This window comes from Symsagittifera roscoffensis, chromosome 2, assembly GCF_963678635.1.
Source record: "Symsagittifera roscoffensis chromosome 2, txSymRosc1.1, whole genome shotgun sequence".
NCBI lineage: Eukaryota > Metazoa > Xenacoelomorpha > Acoela > Convolutidae > Symsagittifera > Symsagittifera roscoffensis.
Genome location: NC_087063.1, coordinates 66,835,812 through 66,863,699, shown reverse-complemented (window position 1 = coordinate 66,863,699; position 27,888 = coordinate 66,835,812). Strand labels below are relative to the sequence as shown.

General features: G+C 34.6%; 1 protein-coding gene across 13 annotated transcripts in view; it reads right to left on the bottom strand.

Moving 5' to 3' along the window:
• LOC134840218 (androglobin-like) overlaps positions 1 to 27,888 on the bottom strand; it is a 606,395-nt gene that overhangs the window by 32,040 nt on the left and 546,467 nt on the right. For all 13 annotated transcript variants that reach the window (XM_063855943.1, XM_063855945.1, XM_063855941.1 and 10 more), the window contains 4 exons: positions 16,947 to 17,217; positions 16,407 to 16,593; positions 14,799 to 14,913; positions 14,567 to 14,719 (listed from right to left, as the gene is read on the bottom strand). In XM_063855943.1, the coding sequence (XP_063712013.1) occupies positions 14,567 to 14,719; positions 14,799 to 14,913; positions 16,407 to 16,593; positions 16,947 to 17,217 (726 nt within the window). The remainder of the gene's footprint in view (positions 1 to 14,566; positions 14,720 to 14,798; positions 14,914 to 16,406; positions 16,594 to 16,946; positions 17,218 to 27,888) is intronic.

The following is a 27,888-nucleotide window of genomic DNA, read 5'->3' as shown; positions in this document are numbered from 1 at the left end:
GCCAGTTTTTCAAGAAAAAAACAGAGTGAAGACAAACTCAGTTGATACTGAAGTTCTCTTCTTCTCCGTGTTTGATGTAAACTGCAACTATTTTTCTGACCATTGACAAGAGGAACTTTGGATTCGGGTGTTATTTTTGTTTTTCACACGAAAACAGGTACCACAAATAATCATCGGAATGTGTTGAGTTATATACTATATCCAAGCCCTTTTAGCCCTGATTCGAACGCCTTTGAAAGTTTTGAGTTCCAGTCTACTTTCGAGCGATTAAAGCGATCGAGTATCGTTCGTTATCTGAAAATTTTAGTCTAGGAAAACTTGATTTTACTAAAACGAGAACTCTTTAGCGCTTCAAAGGCGAAAATTTAGGTCAATTTAGCGCGACATAGGGGAAAAATTTTTTTAATTAAAGTGAAAAATTATGAAAAATTTAACTTTTTTTCCATTGTTTTGTTTAGTAGTCATTATTGAACGACTGATGTCGAATATGCATGACTCACTAACTTTTTATACGCTTCTATAGTTTTCTCATCACACCGCGCTGAAACAACGACTTTAATTTGATGAAAGAAAAGAAAAAATTGTTTTCTAGTTTTTTAGTGAATATTGTGGAATTATTCTGTGTTTTTTGAACAGCAACTAGTCATCCTTATTTGTACTTGCTTGCTAATTTCTAAATTATTTTATGAAGAAAAACTAATTGGGAGGAACAACCAAAGCAAAGATACCCTCGCGATTTGAAAATTATATATTGCCAACTAACCTTGAAAGCAAGAACTAGATTTTTCAGGAACTAGATTGTTACGTAACAAGGAACTAAATATTAACCGAATTTGTAATGAGACTTGATAGCAGTACACCATTTTACTGCAAATACTTGAATAAAATTGGGGGAACTAACGGCATACTTAACTTCAAATGAGATAAAACTCAAAATTTTAAGTGGGATAAAACTCAAAAATTTAAATACGTATTTAAATTTAAATACGTATTTATTAACGGGACTACAGTTGTTTAAACAAAGCAAAAGCAATTAGAAAACAAGGATAGCCGGTTACTGTGCAAGTAGCACAGAATGTTCCGACCAAAGTCTTATAAAAAACAACAAAGAATATTCAATTTATTGTCGTTTTTTTTCGACGTGGTGCGATAAAAGGAGCTGAAAAAAAATGGAGATTAGGTAAATTCGACAGTCATAGTAAAATAAGCAAAATGAAAAAACAATTTTTGTAGAAAAATTACTTGAAAACAAATTTCCTGAAACACTCACAGTAAACTAACGTTTCTCAAGTAAAACTAAGTTCTTACGTTTTAGATTAAGTTTTTCAGCAATTAAAACAAGACTGCTCGCTCGCTTTATTCGCTCGAAACAAATTGAAAAACTGAAAATTTCAAACCGGTTTTTCTCGATATTGGGAAAATTTTGAAGTTTTTAATCTGGTTCGAATCACGACTGTAAGGGCTTTAATATGATATATCGCTCAACCTAGTACGATGATTATTTGTGGTAGCTGATTTTGCGTGGAAAACAAAAAGAAAAAAACTAAAACACACCCGAATACAAAGTTACTCCCCATTTTCTATGTTCGGAACAATAAAAATTCTTTTTTCCTATTAGTAGGCGGGGGTGGGATGAATTACAGATTGAGGAAGTAATTATAGCTAAAACGATTCAAAAGGCCTAAAAAATGCAGAAAAAAAGAACAAGACTGCTCGTATCAGGGCGAAGCCCTGAATGTTCCGACTGCCTTTTAAAATTTGTGGAGCAGCAGTAAAAACATAAAAAAATTAAATGAAATAAAATAAAATGAAATTTTTTTTTTTCAAATTTGAAATTTTTTATGAAAATCATACCCCCAAACGCCATATAAAGTACAAAAAGATAGATTTAAATAACACTCCGCTTACGCGTTAATAGCGCGAATTATATCGCGCGTTAATTGTCCCAAATTGGTCAAAATGGCAATCTTTAAACCCTCATAAATTTACGAAAAATGATCACAGGTGAAATATTTTTTCAAATTTAAGCTCAGGACACCAATAACTTTTGAATGATATAAAAAATTCCGTCAAAAATGGCTAGTTAAAAAGTCGAAATTTGTCTGAAGAAAAAAAAACCCACCCCGAGCACAAATATTCCGTTACTTTCGTATCGAAAGTCAGAACAATAAGATGAAACTCATTCATCTCACTCATTCTTATGAGCAAAACTTAGGAAGTATTGTAGCCAAATGCCCGTTCAGTTTGAAGAAGACAATTCGAGAAAGCCATAAGCTAACATTGAATGTTAATGAGCTAAGCCAAAAACGTTCCCCACCGTCCCCACCCGCTCAAGCAAACAGACGTTAAAACCAATTGTGCTCTTCAAACAAAGCAATGTAAAATGGCCAAGCCGATATGAGATAATTCAATAATTTTGAAGCCTGACATGTATAGCCGGTTACTATGCAAAGTTTTTACAAATTAACGCCGTAAAAACGGAAAAATTTGTAAAAATTGTTTTCTTTTTTTTTCATTTTCGAAGTTTTTAATTCATAAATAGGCGATAATTCACAAAATGACGACGCTTTTCTTGCTTAAAAAGAAAAAAATAAGATAACAAACTGAAAGAGGAGTTTTCTGCACGCTCACCTCACTAGCTCGGAATAAAACTAAAAATCAATTTCAAACCAGTTTTTCTCGACACTGAGAAAACTTTTTGAAGTTTTTAATCGTAGTTCAAACTACAGTGCTGATTTAAATTAACCGGACAAAACGCGTTAAACTTGAAATTTAAAACGCATTTTTCTCAAATTGGGTTGAGTTTAGGTGAAAACTTAAGAAGACAAAACTTGCTTAAAATTTTGGCAGAATTAATATGGTGTAATTTGTTTTGCGAAAATTTACCTCGAAAATGGGTCATTTTGGCTTTTCTTAGTTAATCAAAAATTACGCCAGAAAAACCCAGTCGATCACAGACATAATTATATCAAAGTGAGCCCCTTACGTAGCCCAACAAACTTTAAGCAGGATAGAATCTCCAAAATATTGTAGAAGTTAATTTATTTTTGTTTGATAGACAAAAAAGGTCGTTTTTACTATATATAATACCAACTTTTTATTTAAAAACTATTTTTAAACAAATTGCAATTTTTTTTGGAGAAAATACCCTTCATAAAGTTTGTTGGGCTGCGTAAGGGGCTCACTTTGATATAATTATGTCTGTGATCGACTGGGTATTTTCGGCGTAATTATTGATTAACTAAGAAAAGCCAAAATGACCCATTTTTGGGGTTAAACTTCGGGCCCGAATTTCGCAAAACAAAATAATTCTGCCAAAATTTTAAGCAAGTTTTGTCTTCACAAGTTTTCACCTAAACTCAACCCAATTTGAGAAAAACGGGTTTTAAATTTCAACTTTAACGCGTTTTGTCCGGTCAATTTAAATCAGCACTGTACTACTGAAAGGGCATGATAAATCAATCAATTTATTCCGATGATTATTTGTGGTACTTGATTTTGCGTTAAAAAAACGGGAACACCTAGATGCAAAGTTCCTCCACACTTTCAAAGTTCGGAAAACATTTTTAAGCTAAAAAGATTAAAAGTAAAAACGGAAACTGAACAAGTGACACGGCTTAAATCAAAAATCACTTCATTCGTAACATAAGAACAACTTTCAAAATACTCTATTTCATATTAGCTACCTTAATTTGTACAGTTCAAAAGACCGAGAATCAATCCGGAAATTCAGAAAATCAGTGAAATTAACATCAAATTGATGCTGAGAAAAAACCACAATTAACATTAAAATGCAGCTAAAACGGCCAAACTGAACAAAAACCTTAAGCAGAATCATATTGAGTTTTTGAGAAGGAGACCGGAAAAAGAGCCAGTAAGAAACAAGAAGATTAGCGATAAACCAAAAAATAAGAAATCAGCTATGTATGCAGAACGCAATACAAAGGAGGCGAAGCGGAGAGTCACGTCAATTGTGATATAACACACACAAAAAACGACAGCTAACCAAAAAAAATAACACAAGAGCCACTGAATCAGAAAAACTTGAAAATCAAATAAGCAGAACGAAACACGAGACAAACTTGTCGAGAAAAACAATTCCCAGTGTTAAGGGAAAATGAAATCAAATTTTATCCAGTGGTTTCTATGCATACAGTACTTGGGCAGACAAATGTTGCCTTCAAAAAAATGGGCAGAAAAACAAGCTATATTTTAATTTTTTGAAGCTACAAGTTTTTACAACCCTCCTGATGCCAAACAAATGTAAACAAAGTTATGCCCTTCAAATGACGCACTATGAAACGAACCGACATAATATAGGCCGCAACAATTCAAATCAAAGAAACTTCGAAGCGAAAATTACTCCAAAGGCTATCATACAAAATCAAGCAGGATTAAATCAAAGGGTATTTCAAAAGTAGTGAAAAAAGCCAAAATCAGAAAAAAACCTCAGACCGAAAACTCCGGTAAAAATACGCAAACAAAAGCTAGTGCGATCATTAAATTTTTTCGAGAATTCTTTCTCATATTGAAAAAAAAAACATTGACTTCAGGCTGGAATAGAATCCAGCAGCTTGTTCTTCCCAAGCATAGTTGTCAATATGCGCAAAAACAGTCATTGGATTCAAACTTTTAATGAATCAATACATCTCACCTACGAACTCTTCAGTTGGCAAAATTTTCAACCGGAAAAATCTTAATGCCCGATTACAATACCGTTGATAACCACAAGGGTAAAAAAGTCTGACCAAGATTCGAACTATAAAATTGTGTCGAACAAGACAGATTAGTTACTTATGGGCCTGAAACGAAAAATTCATCTTAAACCAAATCCTAGGTAAAATTGCCATACTTGATTATTTTCACTATTTTGGGAACGGAAAAAATTCCTAGGTTGTAATACCCTAATTAATCGCAAAATGACTATTTTATGCGAATCGGATTCGACAAAAAAACTATTCGTTTTATAACGCATTGCTTGCAAGCTGGCAAGCGTAATTATATTGCAGTATAAAACTTATTTTCATATCAAAACGTTTTCTCATTTTCTTTTCTTTCAGCCAGATATAAAAAAAAATTCAAATGAATTTTTCATTGGAGCTCAAACTACGCGTTTAAAACACTTGAATACCTTACTTTATCTAATTGCCAGTTTTTCAAGAAAAAAACAGAGTGAAGACAAACTCAGTTGATACTGAAGTTCTCTTCTTCTCCGTGTTTGATGTAAACTGCAACTATTTTTCTGACCATTGACAAGAGGAACTTTGGATTCGGGTGTTATTTTTGTTTTTCACACGAAAACAGGTACCACAAATAATCATCGGAATGTGTTGAGTTATATACTATATCCAAGCCCTTTTAGCCCTGATTCGAACGCCTTTGAAAGTTTTGAGTTCCAGTCTACTTTCGAGCGATTAAAGCGATCGAGTATCGTTCGTTATCTGAAAATTTTAGTCTAGGAAAACTTGATTTTACTAAAACGAGAACTCTTTAGCGCTTCAAAGGCAAAAATTTAGGTCAATTTAGCGCGACATAGGGGAAAAATTTTTTTAATTAAAGTGAAAAGTTATGAAAAATTTAATTTTTTTTCCATTGTTTTGTTTAGTAGTCATTATTGAACGACTGATGTCGAATATGCATGACTCACTAACTTTTTATACGCTTCTATAGTTTTCTCATCACACCGCGCTGAAACAACGACTTTAATTTGATGAAAGAAAAGAAAAAATTGTTTTCTAGTTTTTTAGTGAATATTGTGGGATTATTCTGTGTTTTTTGAACAGCAACTAGTCATCCTTATTTGTACTTGCTTGCTAATTTCTAAATTATTTTATGAAGAAAAACTAATTGGGAGGAACAACCAAAGCAAAGATACCCTCGCGATTTGAAAATTATATATTGCCAACTAACCTTGAAAGCAAGAACTAGATTTTTCAGGAACTAGATTGTTACGTAACAAGGAACTAAATATTAACCGAATTTGTAATGAGACTTGATAGCAGTACACCATTTTACTGCAAATACTTGAATAAAATTGGGGGAACTAACGGCATACTTAACTTCAAATGAGATAAACCTCAAAATTTTAAGTGGGATAAAACTCAAAAATTTAAATACGTATATCCGTAATTTGAATAATTAAATCCAAAAAACATCTTCTTCTTCCTCTTTTTCTCCTCAAAAAATATTACAATTTGAAGTCCTTCTTCAATCTTTCACTATAATTAATTGTTCTTTCGAAATCAGTTACACTATCGGAAAAAATTTCAAAAAAAAACTGGAGTACAAAAAGTGATAAATTGAAAAGCTGAACGCTCGCAATTGAAAATAAAATCAAATTAAAAACAGTATACACCCAGAGAATTTCGACCTCAGAAGAATGAACGACATACCTGATACAGACTTGCTTATAATATACGGTACAACTGGCGTCTGGTACTGATTCCCACAGGCCGAACTCCTCGCATTTGGAAATAATACCAAACTAACAACCCAGTCTAAAACCAGAGAAAGTGGAACTCAGAAGAATGAACGACATACCTGACACAGACTTGCTAATAATCTACGGTACAACTGGCGTCTGGTACTGATTCCCACAGGCCGAACTCCTCGCAATTGGAAATAATACCAAACTAACAACCCAGTCTAAAACCAGAGAAACTGGAACTCAGAAGAATGAACGACATACCTGACACAGACTTGCTAATAATCTACGGTACAACTGGCGTCTGGTACTGATTCCCACAGGCCGAACTCCACGCAATTAGAAATAATACCAAACTAACAACCCAGTCTAAAACCAGAGATTCTGGAACTCAGAAGAATGAACGACATACCTGACACAGACTTGCTAATAATCTACGGTACAACTGGCGTCTGGTACTGATTCCCACAGGCCGAACTCCTCGCAATTGGAAATAATACCAAACTAACCACCCAGTCTAAAACCAGAGAAACTGGAACTCAGAAGAATGAACGACATACCTGACACAGACTTGCTAATAATCTACGGTACAACTGGCGTCTGGTACTGATTCCCACAGGCCGAACTCCTCGCAATTGGAAATAATACCAAACTAACAACCCAGTCTAAAACCAGAGATTCTGGAACTCAGAAGAATGAACGACATACCTGACACAGACTTGCTAATAATCTACGGTACAACTGGCGTCTGGTACTGATTCCCACAGACCGAACTCCTCGCATTTGGAAATAATACCAAACTAACAACCCAGTCTAAAACCAGAGAAACTGGAACTCAGAAGAATGAACGACATACCTGACACAGACTTGCTAATAATCTACGGTACAACTGGCGTCTGGTACTGATTCCCACAGGCCGAACTCCTCGCAATTGGAAATAATACCAAACTAACAACCCAGTCTAAAACCAGAGATTCTGGAACTCAGAAGAATGAACGACATACCTGACACAGACTTGCTAATAATCTACGGTACAACTGGCGTCTGGTACTGATTCCCACAGACCGAACTCCTCGCACTTGGAAATAATACCTAACTAACAACCCAGTCTAAAACCAGAGAAAGTGGAACTCAGAAGAATGAACGACATACCTGACACAGACTTGCTAATAATCTACGGTACAACTGGCGTCTGGTACTGATTCCTCCCACAGGCCGAACTCCTCGCAATTGGAAATAATACCAAACTAACAACCCAGTCTAAAACCAGAGAATCTGGAACTCAGAAGAATGAACGACATACCTGACACAGACTTGCTTATAATCTACGGTACAACAGGCGTCTGGTACTGATTCCGACAGACCGAACTCCTCCGACAGACCGAACTCCATAATGACAAACAATTTAAAAAAGCATTTAGCACCATCAATTATAGCCCGACACAGTGATATCTCGGTAATTTTATTACATCATATCACAAAATCAAATAGTATAAAAACAAGCTTAGTGTTCTCCAAATAAGCTTCGGTTTTATTCAATATTACAAAACTCTTCAAAATGGTAACTTAAAGTGGCAAATTATCTTGTTTATCAGTACTAGAGTATTAGCGTGAAGCTCACTAAATTGGTATACTCAACTCACTTGCTTAAACTACACAACATACCAGTAAAAAGGCATTTTAGTCTTGCGAAAATGCATGATTTTTTCATGTGAGCGGGCTTTATTCTGTTACGGAACTCGACTGCATCCGAAGTTTGTTTGATATGACTGATTCTATGTACAAATAAAACAACTTCATGGTCCTTTACACCCTCTCAGAAGTACTCGGAGCAAACAAGACAAACAAACAAAAACAAACAATATCGAATTAACATCAAACTATTTCGAGAAATTTTTTTTCAAGCTCTAAGGAAAAAAATTAGAAAAATGAACTGATGTTGTTTTACAGTCTTCGCCACTTCAAAATATGACATCACAACGAGAGCCAAGGACCATTGCGTGCGGAAATATGACATCACATCGAGGGCCATGGAGGAGGATTATTGCGTGCGGAACTTCAAAAACAAGAAATTTCAGCCCAAATAATTAGAAAGAAAATCATTTTTATGCTTCACTTCACAATTTATATCATATTCAATTTAAGTATTCATTTTTTACTTGCAAGCTAAAATTTTCTTGTAATGCTGCTAATAACTGCGTTCTTAGGAACAAAAAAGATGATTGAGTAATAAATCATGTTTTAGAAAAGTTGTTTTCAAAAGCAGGAAAGGTATTTTTAACTATTCTTAAGCCAGTGTTTTATCACGTAGAAAATGAAGTTTCGTAAGATATTCAATCACTGAGAATCTTAGATCCATAGATATATATGCAATCTAATATCAGAAAGGTTTATAACAAGATACTGGTTTCAAGTTCTCGTGTCATACTGCAACAAAACACTCAGCAGCTAAGTCATGTATACTTATATTGAATCCATGCAAAATACTGAAAAAACATTCAGCAGCACTCAGTTGAGCTAAGAAAATCTTCTAACAAAACCAACAGACAGTTGGAAAAGAGCCAATAAACGCAAAAAAACGAGAAAAACTACTTGATTTTTAAAACATAGCCAACAGACAGTTGGAAAAAAATAATTGAACGCAAATTAACAGAAAAATAATTAATTTTTTTTGAAAAAATCTTAAGTTTCGAAATTAAAAAAAAATAGATGTCCTTGAAGCTCTTTGAATTTCTAAAACAATTCTGTTGACACTTTTTAAATTAAACTAACCCAATTTGAGAAAACTGGATCAAAAGGTAAAATTTTTATTTCGCTGAGAATTTCGATAATTAAAATCTACTTGCAAAACTAGAAGTCGATCAGATTTTTCATGGCCTTTAAACTTTTGCAGTTCGATAGGGGAGTTAGCCTTCCTTTAACAAAAGAATTGAATTGAACTTAAGAATATAATAAAAGTCAAACCGCAAAAAGTAAATTTGAGCCCGAACGAATTTTATTAAGACCTTTCCTGAAACAAACAAAAAAATCATCGCGACATACATCAGAGTTGGAACTATGTTGATCGATTCTTCGAACTCTTTAAGATTTCAGAATTATCTATGATTAATCAATGGGTTATATTTTTATTCCAGTCAGAACATTGAAAACTTAATCCACTTCCAAAATTAGAAGTCGATCACGTTTATCGTGCACTTTATATTTTTTGGAGTTTGGTTTCTTTTAAAGGAAATGAGCTGAACATAAAAAGAAATGAAAGCCAAACCGCGAAGAACCAAATGATAGCGTGAACGAATATTAAAACTTTTTTGAATGAAAAACATCACTATCCAAGAGTCTTCGCGACGTTCAATCTAACTTCTCTGTTAGATATAACATTGAGCAAATCTCATTTAGAACTACAAAATTTCAGCATTTTAAACAGAGAAAGCTGCATTTCGCAAACACAAGCAAAAAATATTGACAAAGCTTTTAAAAAAAACTTTACATAATTATATAAACCAAAGGACTTTTGAAAAACAACTTGGCAATCTACAAGATTGAAACCGCAGAACTCAAACTATGAACAATTGCAATCACAGCTAAAGACATTTTGAAGCATTAATTAGAAAAAACTACTAATCTGATCGCTATGAAGAATTTGAGTAGCAGTTTCACCATAAAAACCACACACGAAAAAGCGGAGCTTCCAAAGACTCGCGACACCAAAATTTATAGCAGTTCAAGTATTTTAAAAACAGAATTTGAATGCAATTTTCAAAACGTTTTCCAAGAAAACATTCACGTTCCAAAATATTACAAATAAACATCTTCGAGTTTCAAAGAAAACAACAATCTAATTATGAAGACTGAGGCGAAGCTGAGCTTTGCAAGCACTAGCCAGAAGACGACAAAAAAGCAGCTCTACAAAGTGCAATAGAAAAAAATAGAAAAATACTCGAGTCCCACGCATGAACGACTTAGCCACGGACGCTTGATAAATCACAAAAACCAGCCGAAAATAAAGCAGAGAACAGATGCTATTAAACTTCCAAGGATACAGATCGTGATTATATCAAAAATACCGTCAAATAACTGTACACTTCTAAGAGACACTACTATTTGCGAATTAGCTTGGAAAAAAAGATGGTTGTTAATAAAACAGTACGCTCGCAAGCTCGCTAGCCAAATAACAGTTTTTGGTGAAACCGAACAAATTTTTAAAAACTAGATCATTAATATTTTTTGTCGCTACGTTTGTTCCACTGGCAAATATAACTTTCGAAACAAAAAGACAATCACGCTTTGTTTGCGTCATATGCATTCACATTAGCAGAGCGTAAGTTGTCTTTTTTAAGCTACTGAAACTGAATTGAATTTAAAACGAAAGCAAAAATCGAACCACGAATCTGCGAGTTAAGAAATTAAGATGTTATATATTAAAAAAAACAAAGCTTGACAGGGATACCGGTTGCTGTGCAATAGCACAGAATGTTCCGACCATAGTCATAAAAAATACAAAAAAAATTTTTTCCAAATTATTATCGCTTTTTCTCTGCATGGTGTAATAAAAGGATCTGAACGAAAAAGTGAAACTTAAGAATATTCGAGAGTCTTGGTATGAAAGGCAAAATGATTAAGCTTTTGCCGAAAAATTAATTTAAACTTTTTTTTAAAAATCAAACAAAAATTCAAATTTCAATTCCCCAATGCCGCCAATGTTTTTAAATCCCTAATGTCGCTAACCAGATCCAAAAACAATTCTACTCGAGTAAAACTGAGTTTTAAGGGCTCAAATTAGGCTCAAAAACATTAAAAAGCAACTGTAAGCCTACTCGCTGGCAGTATGCGCTCGAATACAGACATAAATCAAAAACCTGTTTTTCTCGATACTGCGACAATTTTTTGAAATTTCTGCTGTCGTTCCAATCTCGAATGAAGAGCTTTAATATCATATATCCCCGACCCATTACGATGATTAATAGTGATACCTGATTTTCGGAGAAACAAAAAAGAGAAAAAAAAACAAACACACCCGAATGTTCGAATTTTTCAATTTCTTAGAATAATAATTGCTTTCACTAGGTTCAAACAAAGGTTCAAAACAAATCCACCCAAATACAAAGTTTCTCCCCATTTTTCAATTGGTCGGAAAAAATTGCTTTTTCTTTATTTATTGACTTTTGAGCATTTATGGTTTCAAAAAAAAAACATGTGACCAAATCATCCCAAGCGAAAAACTTCAGTTGTGAAAAAAGTAAAAACGGAAATTTTCTAATGCGATGTCATAATTTCAAAAATTAAGAGCTCACAGTCACAACTCCCAAATTATTCGAAATTGAGATATTCAATTAATTTCAAATAAATTAGTTGCAGCTTATTTGTGGATAACAGTCAAATGAAAAGACAACATAAAGACAAAACCCAAATTTATATAAAAAAATGAACTGAAATTCAGTAACAATTCTTCGGCCCCAATTAATTCCACGGTTACAGCAATTTATCACACAGAGGCGAAGCTTGATCGGACAATTGAAGAAACAAGATGTATGGTAAATACACCGACAGAATTAGAGCCGGCAGCCAATAAGCTAAAAATCAACCGAAAATTTGAACAAAACAAAATTGATTAAAAAAATCATGTACTGCCCAAATAATTTCCACGAGTGTCATACATGTAACGAAGTCAAGGTGATATACACATTTCGGAAACTAAACCGAGAGCTCAATCGACAACGGAAACCATCAGCCAAATATGAAATTATCGAAAATATACAATTATGCATGCAATTAGACCTATTAAATTGTATCTATTAAAAAAAGAAAACATCACAACGCCGGAAATATCTGAGCAGAAACCCTTCAAGCTCAAAAAAAATTTCAGAAAAATTTGAAGCTAATGAAAAAAATTAACTTTCCCTCTCCCTCAAAATACACACACGCACACAAAAACTTTTTGCTCATCAAATGGCGCAATAAGAAGCCACTAACTCGATAAAAGTAGGCCAAAACCTAAGCCGAAAAAAGACAAAAACTGAAATCCGAGTAAAGTTTAGAAAAAAATGGAAGTAAAAAAAATTCAATTTACCTCTCCCTCACAACACACACACGCACACAGATTTTTTTGCTACTCAAAAGCCTCAATATGAGGTCACTACAGCGATACAAAATAAGCAAAAAACCTATCAAGATGAGAAAAAAAACAGAAACGAAAATCCGAAAAAGTCTAAAGTTTGAAACAAATACAAATTTTACGTTTACCGTTCCCTCAAAACACACACACGCACGCACACCAAAATCATTTTACTAATTAAACGGCTCAATAAAAAGCCACTAAGACCAAGTAACATAAACCAAAACCTAGTAAGGCAAAAAAGGACAAATAGTAAGACAAAAAATCAAAAGAAGACTTCAAAGTTACAAAAAAATTTCATGTCCACTCAAAATCAAAACACTAACACATGTACAAAACTTTTTTCACTTGTCGGACGACGCAATATGAGATCACTAATTACCGGTTTAGTGATCTCATATTGCGTCGTTCGACAAGCGACAAACAAGCGAAAATTAGGCCAAAGCTTTAGACCGAAAAACAAAACTTCGGCCGAAAAACAAGCGAAGTTTAGTGATCTCATATTGCGTCGTTCGACAAGCGGAAAACAAACGAAATTTAGGCCGTTCAACAAACGAAATTTAGATCGAAACCTATTAAGCCAAAAAAAAGGAAAAATAAAAAATGAAACTTAAACGAATTGAGGTGGTGAAATCTTCTAGCCAAAATTAGAAAGCAAATTAAAAATGGGACAGTATTTAAAATTCTAACCGGCACAAAATCTGTCTCTTACCAAAAATTAGTTGCTAACAGCGGTGGCCAGGAGGTGAGTCCAGTGAGTGCTTTGAACAAAGTTATTTTCGGGGAAATATGTATAGTACCCAATTGCAATACACTTGCTATCGCAGAAGTAACAAAATAATTATTCTATAACCACCAATTACTTTTTTTACAATTTAAACCAAAATTTAGCAACTCATGCTTGAAATGAATCAAAATGAGGTCACTAAACCGCTATAATTTAGGCCGAAATCTATTAAGCCGAAAAAAGGAAAAAACTAAACTTTAACAAATCGAGTTGGAAAAATAACAACCAACATGAAAAGCAAATTTTAAAAAGCTGGCATATTTGAAACAAAAACGAGAACAAAGAGGTGAAGACGCCCGGAGTGTGTCTGGTGCCGGGAAAAGTAATTTACGGGAAAAAAGTCCAATATCCGATTGCAATAGCCTTGCTTATCGCAAGGGTTTATATAATTTCGCATCTCAAACAAGGCACTATGAAGCAACCATTCTAATATAACATAATCCAATATTTTTGAAGCCTAACAAGTATAGCCGGTTACTGCGCAAGCCGTGTAAAGTCGTTTTTCTCTTCGTTTTTCTGCGAAGTGCGATAAAATATCTAAACGAAAAAGAGAACTTAGGCATATTCGACAGTAATAGTAAAATAAGCCAATTGCACAATAATTTTTGTTGAAAAATGACTAGTAAAAAATAGTTTACAAAAATTTCAAAAATTCAATTTTTTGTCAGAAATAACTATCCCATTTAAATAATTAACAAGTTGAAAATGTTCTGGAAAAAATCACCGAGCACAAATAATCCGTCACTTACATCGAAATGATGAACAAGAATTGAATGAGTTTCTCGTCCAAAACCTCGAACTTTTTCAATTATATTGACTGGAAAACTATATCGTCTATATATTTTGAGACAAGAAATGGATCGAAACTCTGCAATACTGCATGATGAACGAAAGATTTAAAATGGATGCTTAATTGCGCTCATTATGTAGAAAGCTTGATGGCAAGCTAGCAATGAAAACATTCTACCAATTTTCTAAGATACAATTACTTCATGAACGCATGCTGTATTTGTCAATGAAAAAATCTATTAAAAAATGGCCCAATATCTATTCAAGATCTATTCAATTGATGAACACTAAGTTGAACAAGTATTTATATTTGGGTACCGTAAACTAAAACAAGAAAACGAAAATAAGGAGATGCAAACAACTTGATGCATGTTAGTAAAAATAGTATCCAAAATCAGGTCCAGCCAAAAAAGGGACCCTTTTTAATACCCAGATTAGCAACAAATTAACGTACTTCGATGTTGTCAGGAATTTCCTCAGTGGGGTTGTAGCACTGCTTCATTTCGTCGATGGCTTCCTTAAAACTCTCAGGGTCCGAAAAATTTTGGATCGCGCGTCCAATTTTCTGTACCAGCTGCATAGCATGCTCTTGGAACCTCAGACTTTCCTATACGTGGAAAAAAGTAATGAAATCTATGAAATATTGTTTTATAACAATGTTACTTTACACAATAATTATGCCATACGTTCACGACAGTAGACATGACGTTTTCCTCGTCTCCGAAGTAGAAGCGAGTTGTTGAGCACAGATTGACAACCCAAGCCAGAGGCGCGTTTATATGGAATCGCAGAATATGTCGCCTATACAAATGGCATCTTTTAACCAATTTTTTTTGGAGCTAAAAGTTGCATATAACTATAAATAGGTAGAGAAGAAAAAACAAAAGCTTACCTTATCTACAAAAAACCCAATCAAAAATAACTCATTTTCACACAACTGTAAGAACTTTAAACATGGGCGGATCTAGGATTTTCTGGAGGGGGGGGCGGATTTTCAAAAATTTTACGAAAATTTTGTCGACCTCTTTTTATTAGGTCGACCAAATTGACTTTTCGATCTCTCCAAAAGCACTAAAAAGTTTCTGTTTTGGCCGAATTTTCTGCACCGCAGGCAAAATTTTGAAAAAAGGCGTTTTTAGGCACTTTTTGGAAAATTTTGACCAAAAAATTGCATTTTTTCCGCGCGCACTCCCCCCTTAAAATTAGTGTATATTGGCGTCGAAGGCTCCTTGAAAAAAATTTGAGGGTCTGTCACCAAAAAAGGATATTTCAAAATAGTTCAAAGGGGGACCCCTAAATCCGCTCCTGATTTTAAGCATAGACAACAGAGAGTGGGAAAATAGTCAATCAACGCAATTAACCAAAAAAAAACTAACTTAGATATCTGGGAAATCTGAAAAGTAAATTCCATTTTCGAAACTACAGAACTGATTTAACTTATTCGGACAAAACGAACAAAATTTGAAAATTCACGCGTTTTTCTCAAATTGGGTTAAGATTAGACAAAAAGTGAAGAAGACAAGCTGCTTGGAGTTTCACTAGAATTAATTTGGTGCAATTTTTCCCTAAAATTCTCAACCAAAATTTTACCCCAAAATAAGGTCATTTGGTTTCTTGAGTCAATCAAAAATTACGCTAAAACTATCCAGTTAATTGATGACAAAGTTGTATCAAAAGAAGCCTCGTACACAGCCCAGCACAGTTTTAGAAAGGTGAGTTTTTCGAAAATTTTGCGTAAAAAATGAAATTTGCTTTTAGCCAAAGATTTTGATTTGTATATAGTAAAACTGATCATTTTTGGTTATCAACCAAAATTATGTTCTTATAAAGAATTTTGAAAGTTTTACTCTTCAAATACTTTGTTGAGCCGTGCACTAGGCTTTTTTCATAGAACATTTGCATCAATTAACTCGGTAGTTTCAGCGTAATTTTTGATTGACCAAAAAAGCAAAATGATCTTAACCCAATTTGAGAAAAACTTTCGCGTTTAAAATTTCCAATGCTGCTCGTTGTGTCCGGTTAATTTAAATCAGCACTGTAAAAGTCGATAACGTTTTTTGAGACCTTTTTACTTTCCGTGTTCGATAGCGGAGTTTCCCTTTCTTTTAACAAAGGAAATAAACTGAACTTAAAAAGAAATCAAGTCAATCTGCGAAAAAAATAAATTTAAGCCTGAACAAATTATAAGACTTTTCCTAAAAAAAAACGAATAAAAAATCATCGCTACCTACTTAAGAGTCTGAATTACTTTCATCGACTCTTTTTCAAATCGTTAGCTGAAGAATTTTGCTAACCCGGGGGCCAAATTGAGCAGTACTGATTTAGCGCCGGTGGTCTTAACAGACAAAATAGGGTTCCCTATAACTAGACTCTTCCAAGTGTAGGGTTCTGCTACCAGTATACCAGGAGTGAATGCCGCTCTCCTCTTGAACGCCTCATAGATGCCACCACTTACAACTGGACCATCTTTGTTAGACTCATCTAAAAAGAGAAATCCAATGGATCTAAGAATGAATTTTTCTGAAGTCAATGTTTTCGTTCTCCCAAAGTATGTGCAAATAAGAGTTTCAGCAGTTAAATCAATTGCATCGATGCTTTGAAATAAAGAACAGAACAATCAATTCCAAAAAATCGTCAACTATTTTTAAAACCGAGCCTAAGTTTCATTATTCGACGATTAAGTCAAATTGAAATTCTAACTTAGAATAGACACAGCCTCATAAATATCAAATTTGACAAACCATCAAGTTAGAAATCGGTCGCTTAATTTTAAAAAGTAGGTAAGATGACACAACTAATTTGCAGATTCAAATACAACATAGGAGAAAACTCACGGTCTGAGAAAATAGTGGGCGCCTCGCTCAGAAACGTAGCCGACTTCTTGTCCATTCTCAATTTATTCCCAGCCGCAGAATTCTGAGTTCCAGGAAGAGGAGCCGCACTGGCCACTTGCTGACTGGCGGTTGCCGAAGTGGAATCGAACCCAGCCTGGGAGGATGAAGATGGTTCGATCCACTTGGAAAGAGCGGAGAATGAGATGAGGACTTGGATTGGTTTGAGGCTGTCCACTGAGAAGAAAATGGGCTGACGGTCGTCACCAGAACCCTAAAATTGCCGGAGAAATTATTAAGGTGGTGAAGGGGAGTGGTGAAGGGGAGTGGTGGTGAAGTGGTGAAGGGGAGTGGTGGTGAAGGGGAGTGGTGGTGAAGTGCTCAGGTCTCCGCCTCTTAATCGAAAGGCCGGATGTTCGAGGCACACCCTGATCCGCACATCGTTGCCCGAGGGTGCGGCAGCAGCATTACCAAGCGCAAAAATGTAATCTAAAAGGAATGTAGTTCTTAAAACAGAGGCACAACAGCGGTTCTCTGTAATGAGCTCAACAGCTCGTATGCTGGTCCTAATTATTGTGGATCATACTGAATCATGAAAATTAGGTGCAATGAAATTGGTTTAAAAGAGATTCTCACGACGACCTATCTACAAAGGAAAGTCTCCATTTATGAGCTGTACAGCTCCTGTAGAGACGGAAATTTGATTTGCCCAATATTTACAAATATATATTTTTTGTTCTTGCTAATTTTCTGGGCTGCAAACACTACTCTAACCCTTAAAATGCAACACTACAGTTCAGGTTTGGCTTCGAACGTATTAAATTTCCCAGAAATAACTATTAACACAGAGGCGAACTTGCACTTCGCATATACAAGCAAAAATATGACCAATAACGCTACTGGGAAAAACTGAATGAGTAAAACTTTGAGTCTACAAAATTTCTTAAGTAACGCACGCCAACTATGAGTCGACATAACTATTAAGTGACGCAAAGCAATTAGGACGCATTAGAAGTTCCATTTGAGTTAGGACTGGAGTGTATAACTCATAGAGTAATTTCGGATAGGGTACACCGTCTGCTCGTCACGCTATCTTATTTTCGGCCGGATAGATTCGTGCAACTTCTTAGTCTAATACCGATCCTAATCTTACTCTTATACTATCTAGTCTCAGGTTGTTTAACTAGTCTCTGCTAGGCTCAATAGATCTAGGGTATACTGGTTTATTGCGGCTGCTGAAGTGCTCGGGAGAGTCCAACTAATTTCTAAGTTAAATTCAAATCTCTCTGGTGCTGAAATTACAAGTAACTTCAGCACTTACAAATAAGTGGGTTGTTAGTTAGATGGATCATGATTGGTTAATATTAAATACTTTACATTGGTAAAATATCTAATTTATCCAATCATAAAATGTAGTTTAGATCAGGTTCCACCCATCCGGGTTTTACAGAGTTTTTTAGAATAGTTCTTCTGCAATTCGAAGGATGGATGATGGACGTTGGTGTTTGGCGAACATCTTATTTCTTCTGTTTCCTCTTTGTTAAAGAAGTTCCAGGAAGCTGGAGTTAGAGACATAAGACGTTGTGTCTTCTAGTGACAACGACTAAGTCTTTGCAACAAACTCAAATCTGATTTCAGAATGGTTTGCTATGTCAGGTTTTTCTGTTCTGCGTGGAGAACTTCTTTTGTGTCTGATCTAATTTGGGAATGGCGTGGAGATTGTGCGTGGAGGGGATGCCTGGTTACTCGGATCTGTACGTATACTTGAACATCGAGGTGGTCATTGGTCTAGTTCAATGAAGTCCTTTTCTGCGAAGTCAAGTCGTACTCTAAATCCTTTGAGTTGTGATTGTGAGTGGCATATCGATTGTGGTTGGCCATTCTCTCTCGAGTGTAGTGGGGTCGTTTTGTCTTTAGATGTTCGTCCTTGGTGTTGTATTCTGATCTATGTATTGCATAATGTAATTTACATTTTATAAAACATTTATTAGTTTAATATTTTTTAATTATGATTTTAGTTAGTTGTTTTCACAAAAGCTTTTTATTTTAGTTCGGTTATTTTGAAGAGTTACTCACACTTGAGTAGCTCTTATTAAAAATAGAGGTGTGGTCACAAAGCGTGGATGTAGCGCGGTGGGTTAGGCCGGCTATAGAGCATGCTCAGGACGTCCTTCCTGGTGGGTTAGGCCAGGAGTGGGAGTATGATTTCATGCGGTTTTTGTGAGGGGTCCTGTTATGTGACAACGTTTTATGTTGGGTTTGTTATGGTTTTTCTTATGTTTTGTTGGTTGTGTCCTTTTTTCAAAAATCAAATTGTTCGTGGTATGGGTTTGTCTTTCGACTTTTTTGTGTTTTATTATTTCTTTCTTAGACTTTATAATAGTCTTCAAAAGAATAAATTATCCAGTTTTAAACTGGGTTAATCCGGTTTGGGTACCGTTGGTTTCCTTTTCTTAGTCATGCTGTTATTCTATGATTTGTGGTATTTAGTAAGCTGCGTTGGTTAGTTTTGTTTAGTATATGATTCCTTTCCAACCGGGTTAAAGGAAAGTTTGAAACATGTTATTATATGTTAGAGTTGTTGAGTGTGAAAACTTGAAACTGAAATTCATTATTTTAAACAATTCTTCGTGGGCGAGCTGTGCGAGTGTGGATAGAATTTCTGTGCGAATGAATGAAAATATCAAAAGGTTAGTACTGCATTTGCATTTTATTAATTTACTGCATAGAATTTGGAAATTTACTGCTAGTTATGGGGGAATTTTAAGTTACAAATTTTCATCATAATTAGATTTACTGCTTGTGGGGAAAATTTTAGAAATGAATTTACTGCATTGGTATTAAATTTATAAATTTATAAGTGTAAGAAATTAATAGAATTTTTGAAATCTGTTTGATGAAATTTGCGATTTTTACTGTCTTTTGTGGTTTTTGTAGGTGATTGTCGGATGAAGGCTAAAAATCTAAAGAAAACATGGATAAAGAATGGTGAGTTTCTAATATTTTAATTAGTTAGTAATATTCATTTAATTCATACTTACCTGTTAGTCGTCGGGGAAAAAACCGTGGGGGAAGATGTCGTGGATGAGATCGGAAGTTGTTAGTAGTTTAGCTAAGATGCGAATGATATTTTTAGTCTGAAGCAGTGGCCAAAGCAATTGAAGTGCCTTAATAGTGGTTAGTTCTTCAGTGCCAACTGCAAACTCATAAGGTGTGTTTTGGATTAGGTTATATAATTTGTGATTGAATTTAGTGTTGTGGATGAATTCTAAAATTGGGATTTCTATAGGTTGTACAAACTCGTGCGGGATAAGGAAGGGTCGGGATTCTTCGGCGTTGAAGGTCTTGGTGATGGGACAGAAGATGTACATTTGGGTTATGGGATCATAATTGCGAAGAATACCATGAAGATTAGTGTCTTTAATACAATATGTGAAATTTAGGAAAAATGGTGAAGTGTATTTGGAATTAATGAATTGAAAACGATGGTGTGGTTGTCTAGAGGGTGTGTGTAGGTCAAAGTGATTTTGGATGAAGCGATAATAACTATATGTGTGGGTTTGTTTAGTGCGCAACATAATATCGTGTGAGCAGTGCAAATCTCTTTCGTGTGGTGCAAGGAAATGAAAGGTTAGTGAAAATATTTGGAAACGTTCTTTAAAACTTTCGTATGCTTGTGTGTCTGTTAGTGCTTCTGAAATAATGTGATCAAACTTTCGGTCGAAGATGTTTAGTGTAAATATATATGGTGTCTTGATGAAAAATTTCTCGGTAATTTGTGGATTAGCGAAGCGATCGTCGTCTAAGAATTGATCTTGGTTAGCTCTGATGATGTTGTGATCATAGTATTCGAGTGTATATTCGTTAGCTCTAGGTGCAGTGTGTGTTTTTAGTGATTTTTTATATCCAACGTAAGTAAATTGTCTAGCGGTTAGTGGTGTAGTGAGTCGATATAGCATGTCCGTATTTCGCTCTATATCGATGTGAGTGTTAGATAAAGGTAAGCAAAGAGGGTTAGTAAAATGATAATATGAGGTCCAAGAGAGAGTGGGCATTAAAACGTATTCATCTACAAAGTTGCGTGTTTCGTTAGTGTCGTGGGGGGTGTTTAAGGTGTATTGTGGGAATGAGGGTAAGGTGATGGCTAAAAATTCTTTTGTGTTAGTATGCTTGGGGTGGTTGATGTATTCACGGGCTGTTCCTGGTTTTGCTGGGAAAGGATGGTTGGGGAACTTTCTTTTAAAAGTGCGGTAAGCTCTATTAGTGTTGAGTGATGTTTCAGTTGATGTGGATGATGGTGCTAATGATTCAGTATAATTTGAAGAGGGTGTAGGGGTAGGGGGGTTGGATGAATTTATTGTGGAGGAGATTTGGTTTATTGTTGGGGTATGGAGGTGGTAGGGTTGTTGTTGAAGGGTAATAAAATTATCTAGCTCTGGGGAGATTCGGGGGGTGTCTGGAGAATGAGATGATTGGTCAGAATGGTATGAGGAGTAGGTTGGGGTAACTTGGGAAGCATAAGAGGGTGTGGGAGTAATGGGGTCAGGGTTATTGGATAATATGGGTTGAAAAGGGGGTTGAGAAAAATTAGAAGAGTTATGAAAATTATTGGATGGGGATGGTTCTGAGTCGGCAAATTCATCGGGGGTTTCAATATTTGGGTTATTGAGTTGTGAGATGGAATATAAAACTGAGATGTGTGAATTAGTGTCGGAATTCATGCCTGATGTTATATTACTAGATGGAAAATCGGGTGGCGGAAAAGCAAAAAGTGGTATTATTGGGATTGTAGAGGTAAGATTGGTTGGGTGGGAATTTGATCGGTGTAGTGATCCAAGTTGGCGGCTCATCGTGGGCTAAAAAAATGATTATTTTGAGACTGAAAAGCGGTGGTATGGGGTTGTTCAATAATTTGTTCATAAGTATTATCATCTTGTGACTGGTGTGTCCTTATATGTTGGATGGGACTTTGTGATGTGGTGAGTCGAAAATTTGGATTATGTGTGATGGCTAAATTTCGAAAATTTCGTGGGACTAGGGATAGTGGATGGTTATTTGGTAGGGGTGGTAATTGTGGTGCCGTTGGCGTTATGTCTACATTGTTATGTTCTTCGTCGTATGTATTTTGTCGTGTTTCTATTTTTGTGTTATATTCTTTTATTTGTGCGTCTAAAAGAATTTTGTTTATAGATGTAGAAAAGATTCCAAAAAATCCTGCAAAGAGTATGCGTGCTACGCTTGCTTGTCTGTTTACTTGTGTGTGTATAGCACATGTGTTGTAGATTCCTTTTATAAGTGAGAAAAGAAATCCAATAAAGTTAAACATTGCGTATAAAATAGTCAATTTTTCTAAGATGTAGTAGGGCCATCCTAGAAAATCAAGAATTTCATTTTTGAGTGTAACAAAGCTAAATATGTTGATTGGTGATATATCTTGGGGACGGTATTTTTCACCGTTTAGATATATATAATCTTTAATGTCTTTAAAATATCCGCTATAGTCTTGCGTGTAGATATCGGCAAATCCTGCGGTTTCTGCAAGTTTGCGTAAATTTTGGTCTATTGATTGTCTTTGTATAGTGTCCATTTGTGTTAATAATTCTTGGAATTGTTGTGTTCTAATGTGATGTTGAATATCTGATTTTGAATAGATTCCTATTGATTGTAAGTCTATATTTGGGTTTCGAGCAATAGCGCGAATGCTTTCTGGTGAAAATTTTTTGAGTGATTGCATTAATGTGGGATATGGAGTGAGAAGATAATATTTATTTTCATCAGGATTTAGTTGTACTACATTGTGGCTGTTTTCTGATCCACATGGGACTGCGGTATCCCAGAAATAGGTTCTTCGTGAAAGTGTATCCACGAAATGTACTTTATTCTTATAAAAGATAGGGATTCTTTTATAACATCGTTTATCTTCAAAAACGTATAGTGGTGATACTTTTTTAGTACAAGTATAAAACCATAAGATGTTTCCTTCATAGTCTAAAAAATTTGATCTATTTCCAGATAATAAGTATCCTGCATAGGGTATTTTTAATACTGCTAGTGCAAGTGATTGTAATATTTGTGTTCGTTCTAATTCGCATAGTTGGTGTAGTGTTTCTAATTCGGAGAGTGACATTTCTTGAAAAATTCGGCTAATTGTATAATCTAGTTTCATATCTAAATGAATATCATAGTGGATATTACCGAAATATGTAGTATTCATTAGTGATAATTCTTGTAAGCGTGTGCTTCTGGTGTCATGAGGTTTTAGATGTCCACCAGGTTGTCCGTTGCTTTTTTCAAAATTAACTGGTATATAGGATGTTCCTTCGTTTGGAGGATGACCTGTGGCATATGGGTCGATTTTTACTTTTTCAGTGGTCATGTCGAATCCTTTTTCGTATTCAACTAATATTTCAGAGTATTGTGTTCTGTGAAGTGGATTCCTGTATTTACATGCAAGTTCTGTTTCTTGATATATTTGAAAACGTGTCAATTTATTTTCTATATTGTCTATGTTTCTAAAATTAGAACTTAGTTTTCGTGATGGATGGACTTGTTCATATGGAATTGATTGTATAAAATATTTTTCGTGAAATTTTATCATACGAGCGTGTATTTTTGCTACTTGAAATGTTGTACATGTATCTTCGGGGAACCAAACAATTGTTGCTTGTGTTCTCGTTGTAGGGTCGCAATAACCTTGATCATTTTTACAAGGTAATCGGATTCCTTGATAGATCATTGTATTATCTGATAAATCTCGTGTTAGTTGTATTTTTTCGAGTTGTATTTTCCAATCGAAAAACATTATTTCTTGGTATCCTTTATTTTTTGTGTCTGCTTTGCAGTTTGATGGGTCATTTATACCAATGTGTGGTATCCAATGTTTATCGTGTATGTCATAGGTTAATCGTCCGTGTGCGCCGTTATACGGGTATTTGTCGTCTAGTTTTATATGTCCTTGGTGTCTTTCAAGTTGTGATTGATGTACAGAGTCTGAAAAAACTTGAAAGTTAACTAACTTTCTTTCGGAGTTTTTATTTTGTGTGATGTTTAGTCTAAGTAATTCATTTTTACAATCGTCGGGATTGAGATGTAAAAGACGTTCTATATTACTCTGATAGAATGATTCATGGTCAAGTCGGTTTTTGTTTCCGTTCGAGACTTGTAAACAATGTACTTTCTTTTCGGAAAATGTTGCTGTGAATTTATAACCTGTAACTGTTGTTGCTCGGGCTTTTGAATAGAGTGTTGCTATTACATCTGTGGTTTCTATAGCTTGTGGTTCTGTTTCACATTGTGATACTTGATTTATTGCATACTTGTGTAGTGTTTTTTGTTCATTTTCTTCACAGTCGTAATGTGTTACTAATAAATCTTGTGGTCCTGTACGAGGGGAAGGGTTTATGTTTTGATTTGAGATTACTAGAAAAAGGAGTTGGAGAAAAATTAATAATTTTAGAATATACATGTGTATGATAATCCTGAGTATGGATTATAAAATGTGATGTAGCCAATTGTGTTTTTGGTATATCTGTCGTATTTATATATTACTTCAGTAGTTATAAACGGTGGTGGTAGTGATTGAGCTGTTATGTTTGGTGGGTTTAATGGGTAGGGATGTTGAGTAATATTGTTTAATTTAACTGTGATTTCAAACTTTAATTGTAAACTGTTTTGTTGGAGTATTTGAATATTGTGATCACGGATATCGTTGTGAATATCTTGGCGATATTGTAATCTATTAAGTGCCCAGTTATGGAGGCGGTTACTTTCTTGATGTTGTCCAAATAATGGTGGAGGTGCTGTAAATGTATTCCAATCTAATCTTAAAGGAATATTTGTTGATGATTGTTCTCGATATCTGGCGTCGAGATTATTTGGAAAATTTAAGTTAAAAGGTGGTGGTGAAATCTGGCTTATTGATGGTGTTGATGGTAGTGATAATGTTTCTGGTAGTGATGAGGATGTTGTTGTATCCGTAGAAATATCTATTGGGTCATTGACTAAATTTGGTTCACCTTGTGTGAATGAATGTGTAGTCCAATATGGAAATCGTGATGTTTGGTTTGTGGGGTTGAAAGGATTTTCACGTATTTGCTCAGATGTTGGTGTTGAACCTAAGTAGTCTGAGGGTAGGCTTGAAGTGCTTCGTTGTGAAAAAGGTGTAGGAGTTTCTGGTGTATTACCAGTGGGATTTTCTGGAGTGCTTTGTGGTGGTGATTGAGGTATTTCAAAATGAACTCGGGGAGTTTGAAAATTTCTATTTCGTCGAGGATGTATAATTTGTCTATTTATTTCTGTTGTGTTTTGGTTTTGACTAAGGTGTCGTATTCTACTTAGTTCTTGTGGTAGTGTTGGGTAAAGATTATATGTTGGTTCACTTAGAGGTGCTTGTCGTTGAACTGGTTCTAGTGGTTCAGATAAACGAGCGTGCCGTTCTTCAAAAGTGTATGGATTGTCTTGAAAAGAAATTCGTGTAGATGTTTGAGGATTTTGAGTAGTTGAAGGTGGTGTTGGGTTATCTTGGGATGATGTCGGTGAAGACTGACTTTGTGACTGTTGGGTAGCAATTTTTGATAGTTTTTTGAATTATTACTTTAGTGAGAAAATTTGTGTTTATTATAATATTCTTCCAAAAAAAGAATTAGAAGGATTGTTGCTAGGGCAAATGTGAGGATTGCTTTCTTTATACATTTACATATGGTCAAAATGAGGGATGATAAGAATGCTATGAAAATTACAAACAATAAAAAAATATCAGTTCTACTGAAAATTGTTCGTATCATTTAGACAAGTTATATGAATCGTACCTGTGGATATAATCAAGGGTTTTGGAAAGTTGGAGAAATAGTTCGAATATAGTGTAGAAAATTAAAAAAATGTTACAAAAAATGATTAGGATTATTAGAAAAGATTCAAGTATATCAAAAAGAAATATTATAAAGGTTTCAAGTATTGTAAAAAAATGTTTAAGATTTATGAGTATTTGAGTAACTGATTGAGAGAAGAGCATTTAAGAAATGATCTCTTGGTCGAATATTTTTTGCTGTTTGAGGCGATTTTCAAGTGTGGTCGGATTATTTATTAGTTTTTTGACAAGTGGGTTGAATTTTGTAAAAAATTGTTGGGGGCAATTTTCATGGTGATCGGGAGGTCGTCTTTTTCTTTATTTTTGTTTGTCAAATGATCCGGGGTATGGTGAGATTTTTATACTTTAGGCTAAATAAAATGTTCATTTTGTTACTTTAGGCTAAGTTAACAAATTTGTTTTGGGGGTATTCGTGGTCTGAGTTGGGGAAATATTGTTGATCTTTGGGTTATTAGATAAGGGAGGGGTACGGTATTATGGTGATATTTATTTTAGTTGTCAAGTTGGAGTGGTTTGCTTATTTTTGACCTGGAGGTCGTAAAGTTATAGTTATAGATGTGCCTGGAGTTCTATATTATTCGTCTAATTGGTCTTAGTTTGAGTTAGAGAAAGTGACGGATTGGATGAATCCTATTGGTCTATTTTGAACTAGAATTATTGCGTACTTGTCAGCATGTTATTTTGAAAAATGTAAATGAAAAATGTTTCGGAGGTTTCAAGATTGTGAAGTATAATGTTAAAATTACTTTTGAAATTCCACTTTCTTTAAAATTTTAGATTGGGGGATGAATATTTTATAGTTTTTACGTGGTTGATTTCGGAGTCTTGTTGTTTTTCTATTTTCTGATTTGTCGATTTGTTCTTGGGGTATTATTTGTTCGGTCATTTTTCTATTTTTTCTTTGTTTTGGGGATTCTTTATGGTTTTGTGTATTGTTTTTGGTGGCGGTTGGTTTTGTGTTTTGATTTTCGGTGGGGTTATCATTTTGTTCTGTGTTTTTCAGATGTGGTTCATTTTGAATGATTTTTAATCCTGTGAAAGAATATAATTGAGTTAATTCGCGGAGTGCGTATTCTTTTGGGTAATAAGGTAATAGGTTGTTTCGATGTTGAACGATTTCTTTTTTGTTTGAGTCGGTAATTTTATATGTGACATCAGTGGGTCTTGCAATTATTTGGTATGGTCCTTTTCGAAGGGGTTGTAATTTTTTAGAAATTCCTTTTTGAGTATTAAAATTAGGTATTAAAACAAATGTTCCAATTTTTAATTCGGAGGCTGGTGTAAAACGTGAATTGATTTGTTCATTAATGTTTTGTCTTTGTAATAACTTTTTTGTTATTTTTTGATAAATTTCATTGTGTTTTTTATCTCTATTTAGAATCCATTCGGTGTGTGTACCGGAGGCTAGTTTAAGAATTTGTGGGTGATGAAAATGATCTTCATCGTGTGTATGTAAAGGTAGGTTATAACAAATTGAGTCTTTATTTGGTTGACAATAACCTTGTGCGTTTTTATGAGAATTTGCTGTAAACATTATTGGTTTGCGTGGCTTTTGGTTAAAAACCATTTCGTATGGTGACATTCCTAAAGTTGTCGTAATTTGTGAATTATATGCTAAGGGAAATAATTTTACATCTGCTGACCATTCGGTATATTTTGTATCATTTCCGTTGATGATACATCTAAGATATTCTTGTAATGAACGGTTCATACCTTCGACTAAGCCGTTTGTCCAAGGTGCGTGAGATGTACGTGGTTTGTGTTTAATGTTATATAAATGACATAGTGTGATAATTTCATTATTTATGAATTCTGTACCGTTGTCTGTGACTAAAATTTCTGGTAGTCCGAATTTTGCTATCCAGTGTTCATAAAGTGTTGTGTAAGCGTAATAAGCGTTACAATGTGGTACTGGGTTAAGTGCTACATAATGTGTAAATGCGTCAACAATTACCATAATGTAGGAGTTTCCTTCGGATGAGGGTGAAATTGGTCCTTTAGTATCAAATGAGATACGATGGTTAAAGTACAAGCTTTGTCCTTTAAAATCTTGTTTTTGTGCTATTTGTTTTTGATTTG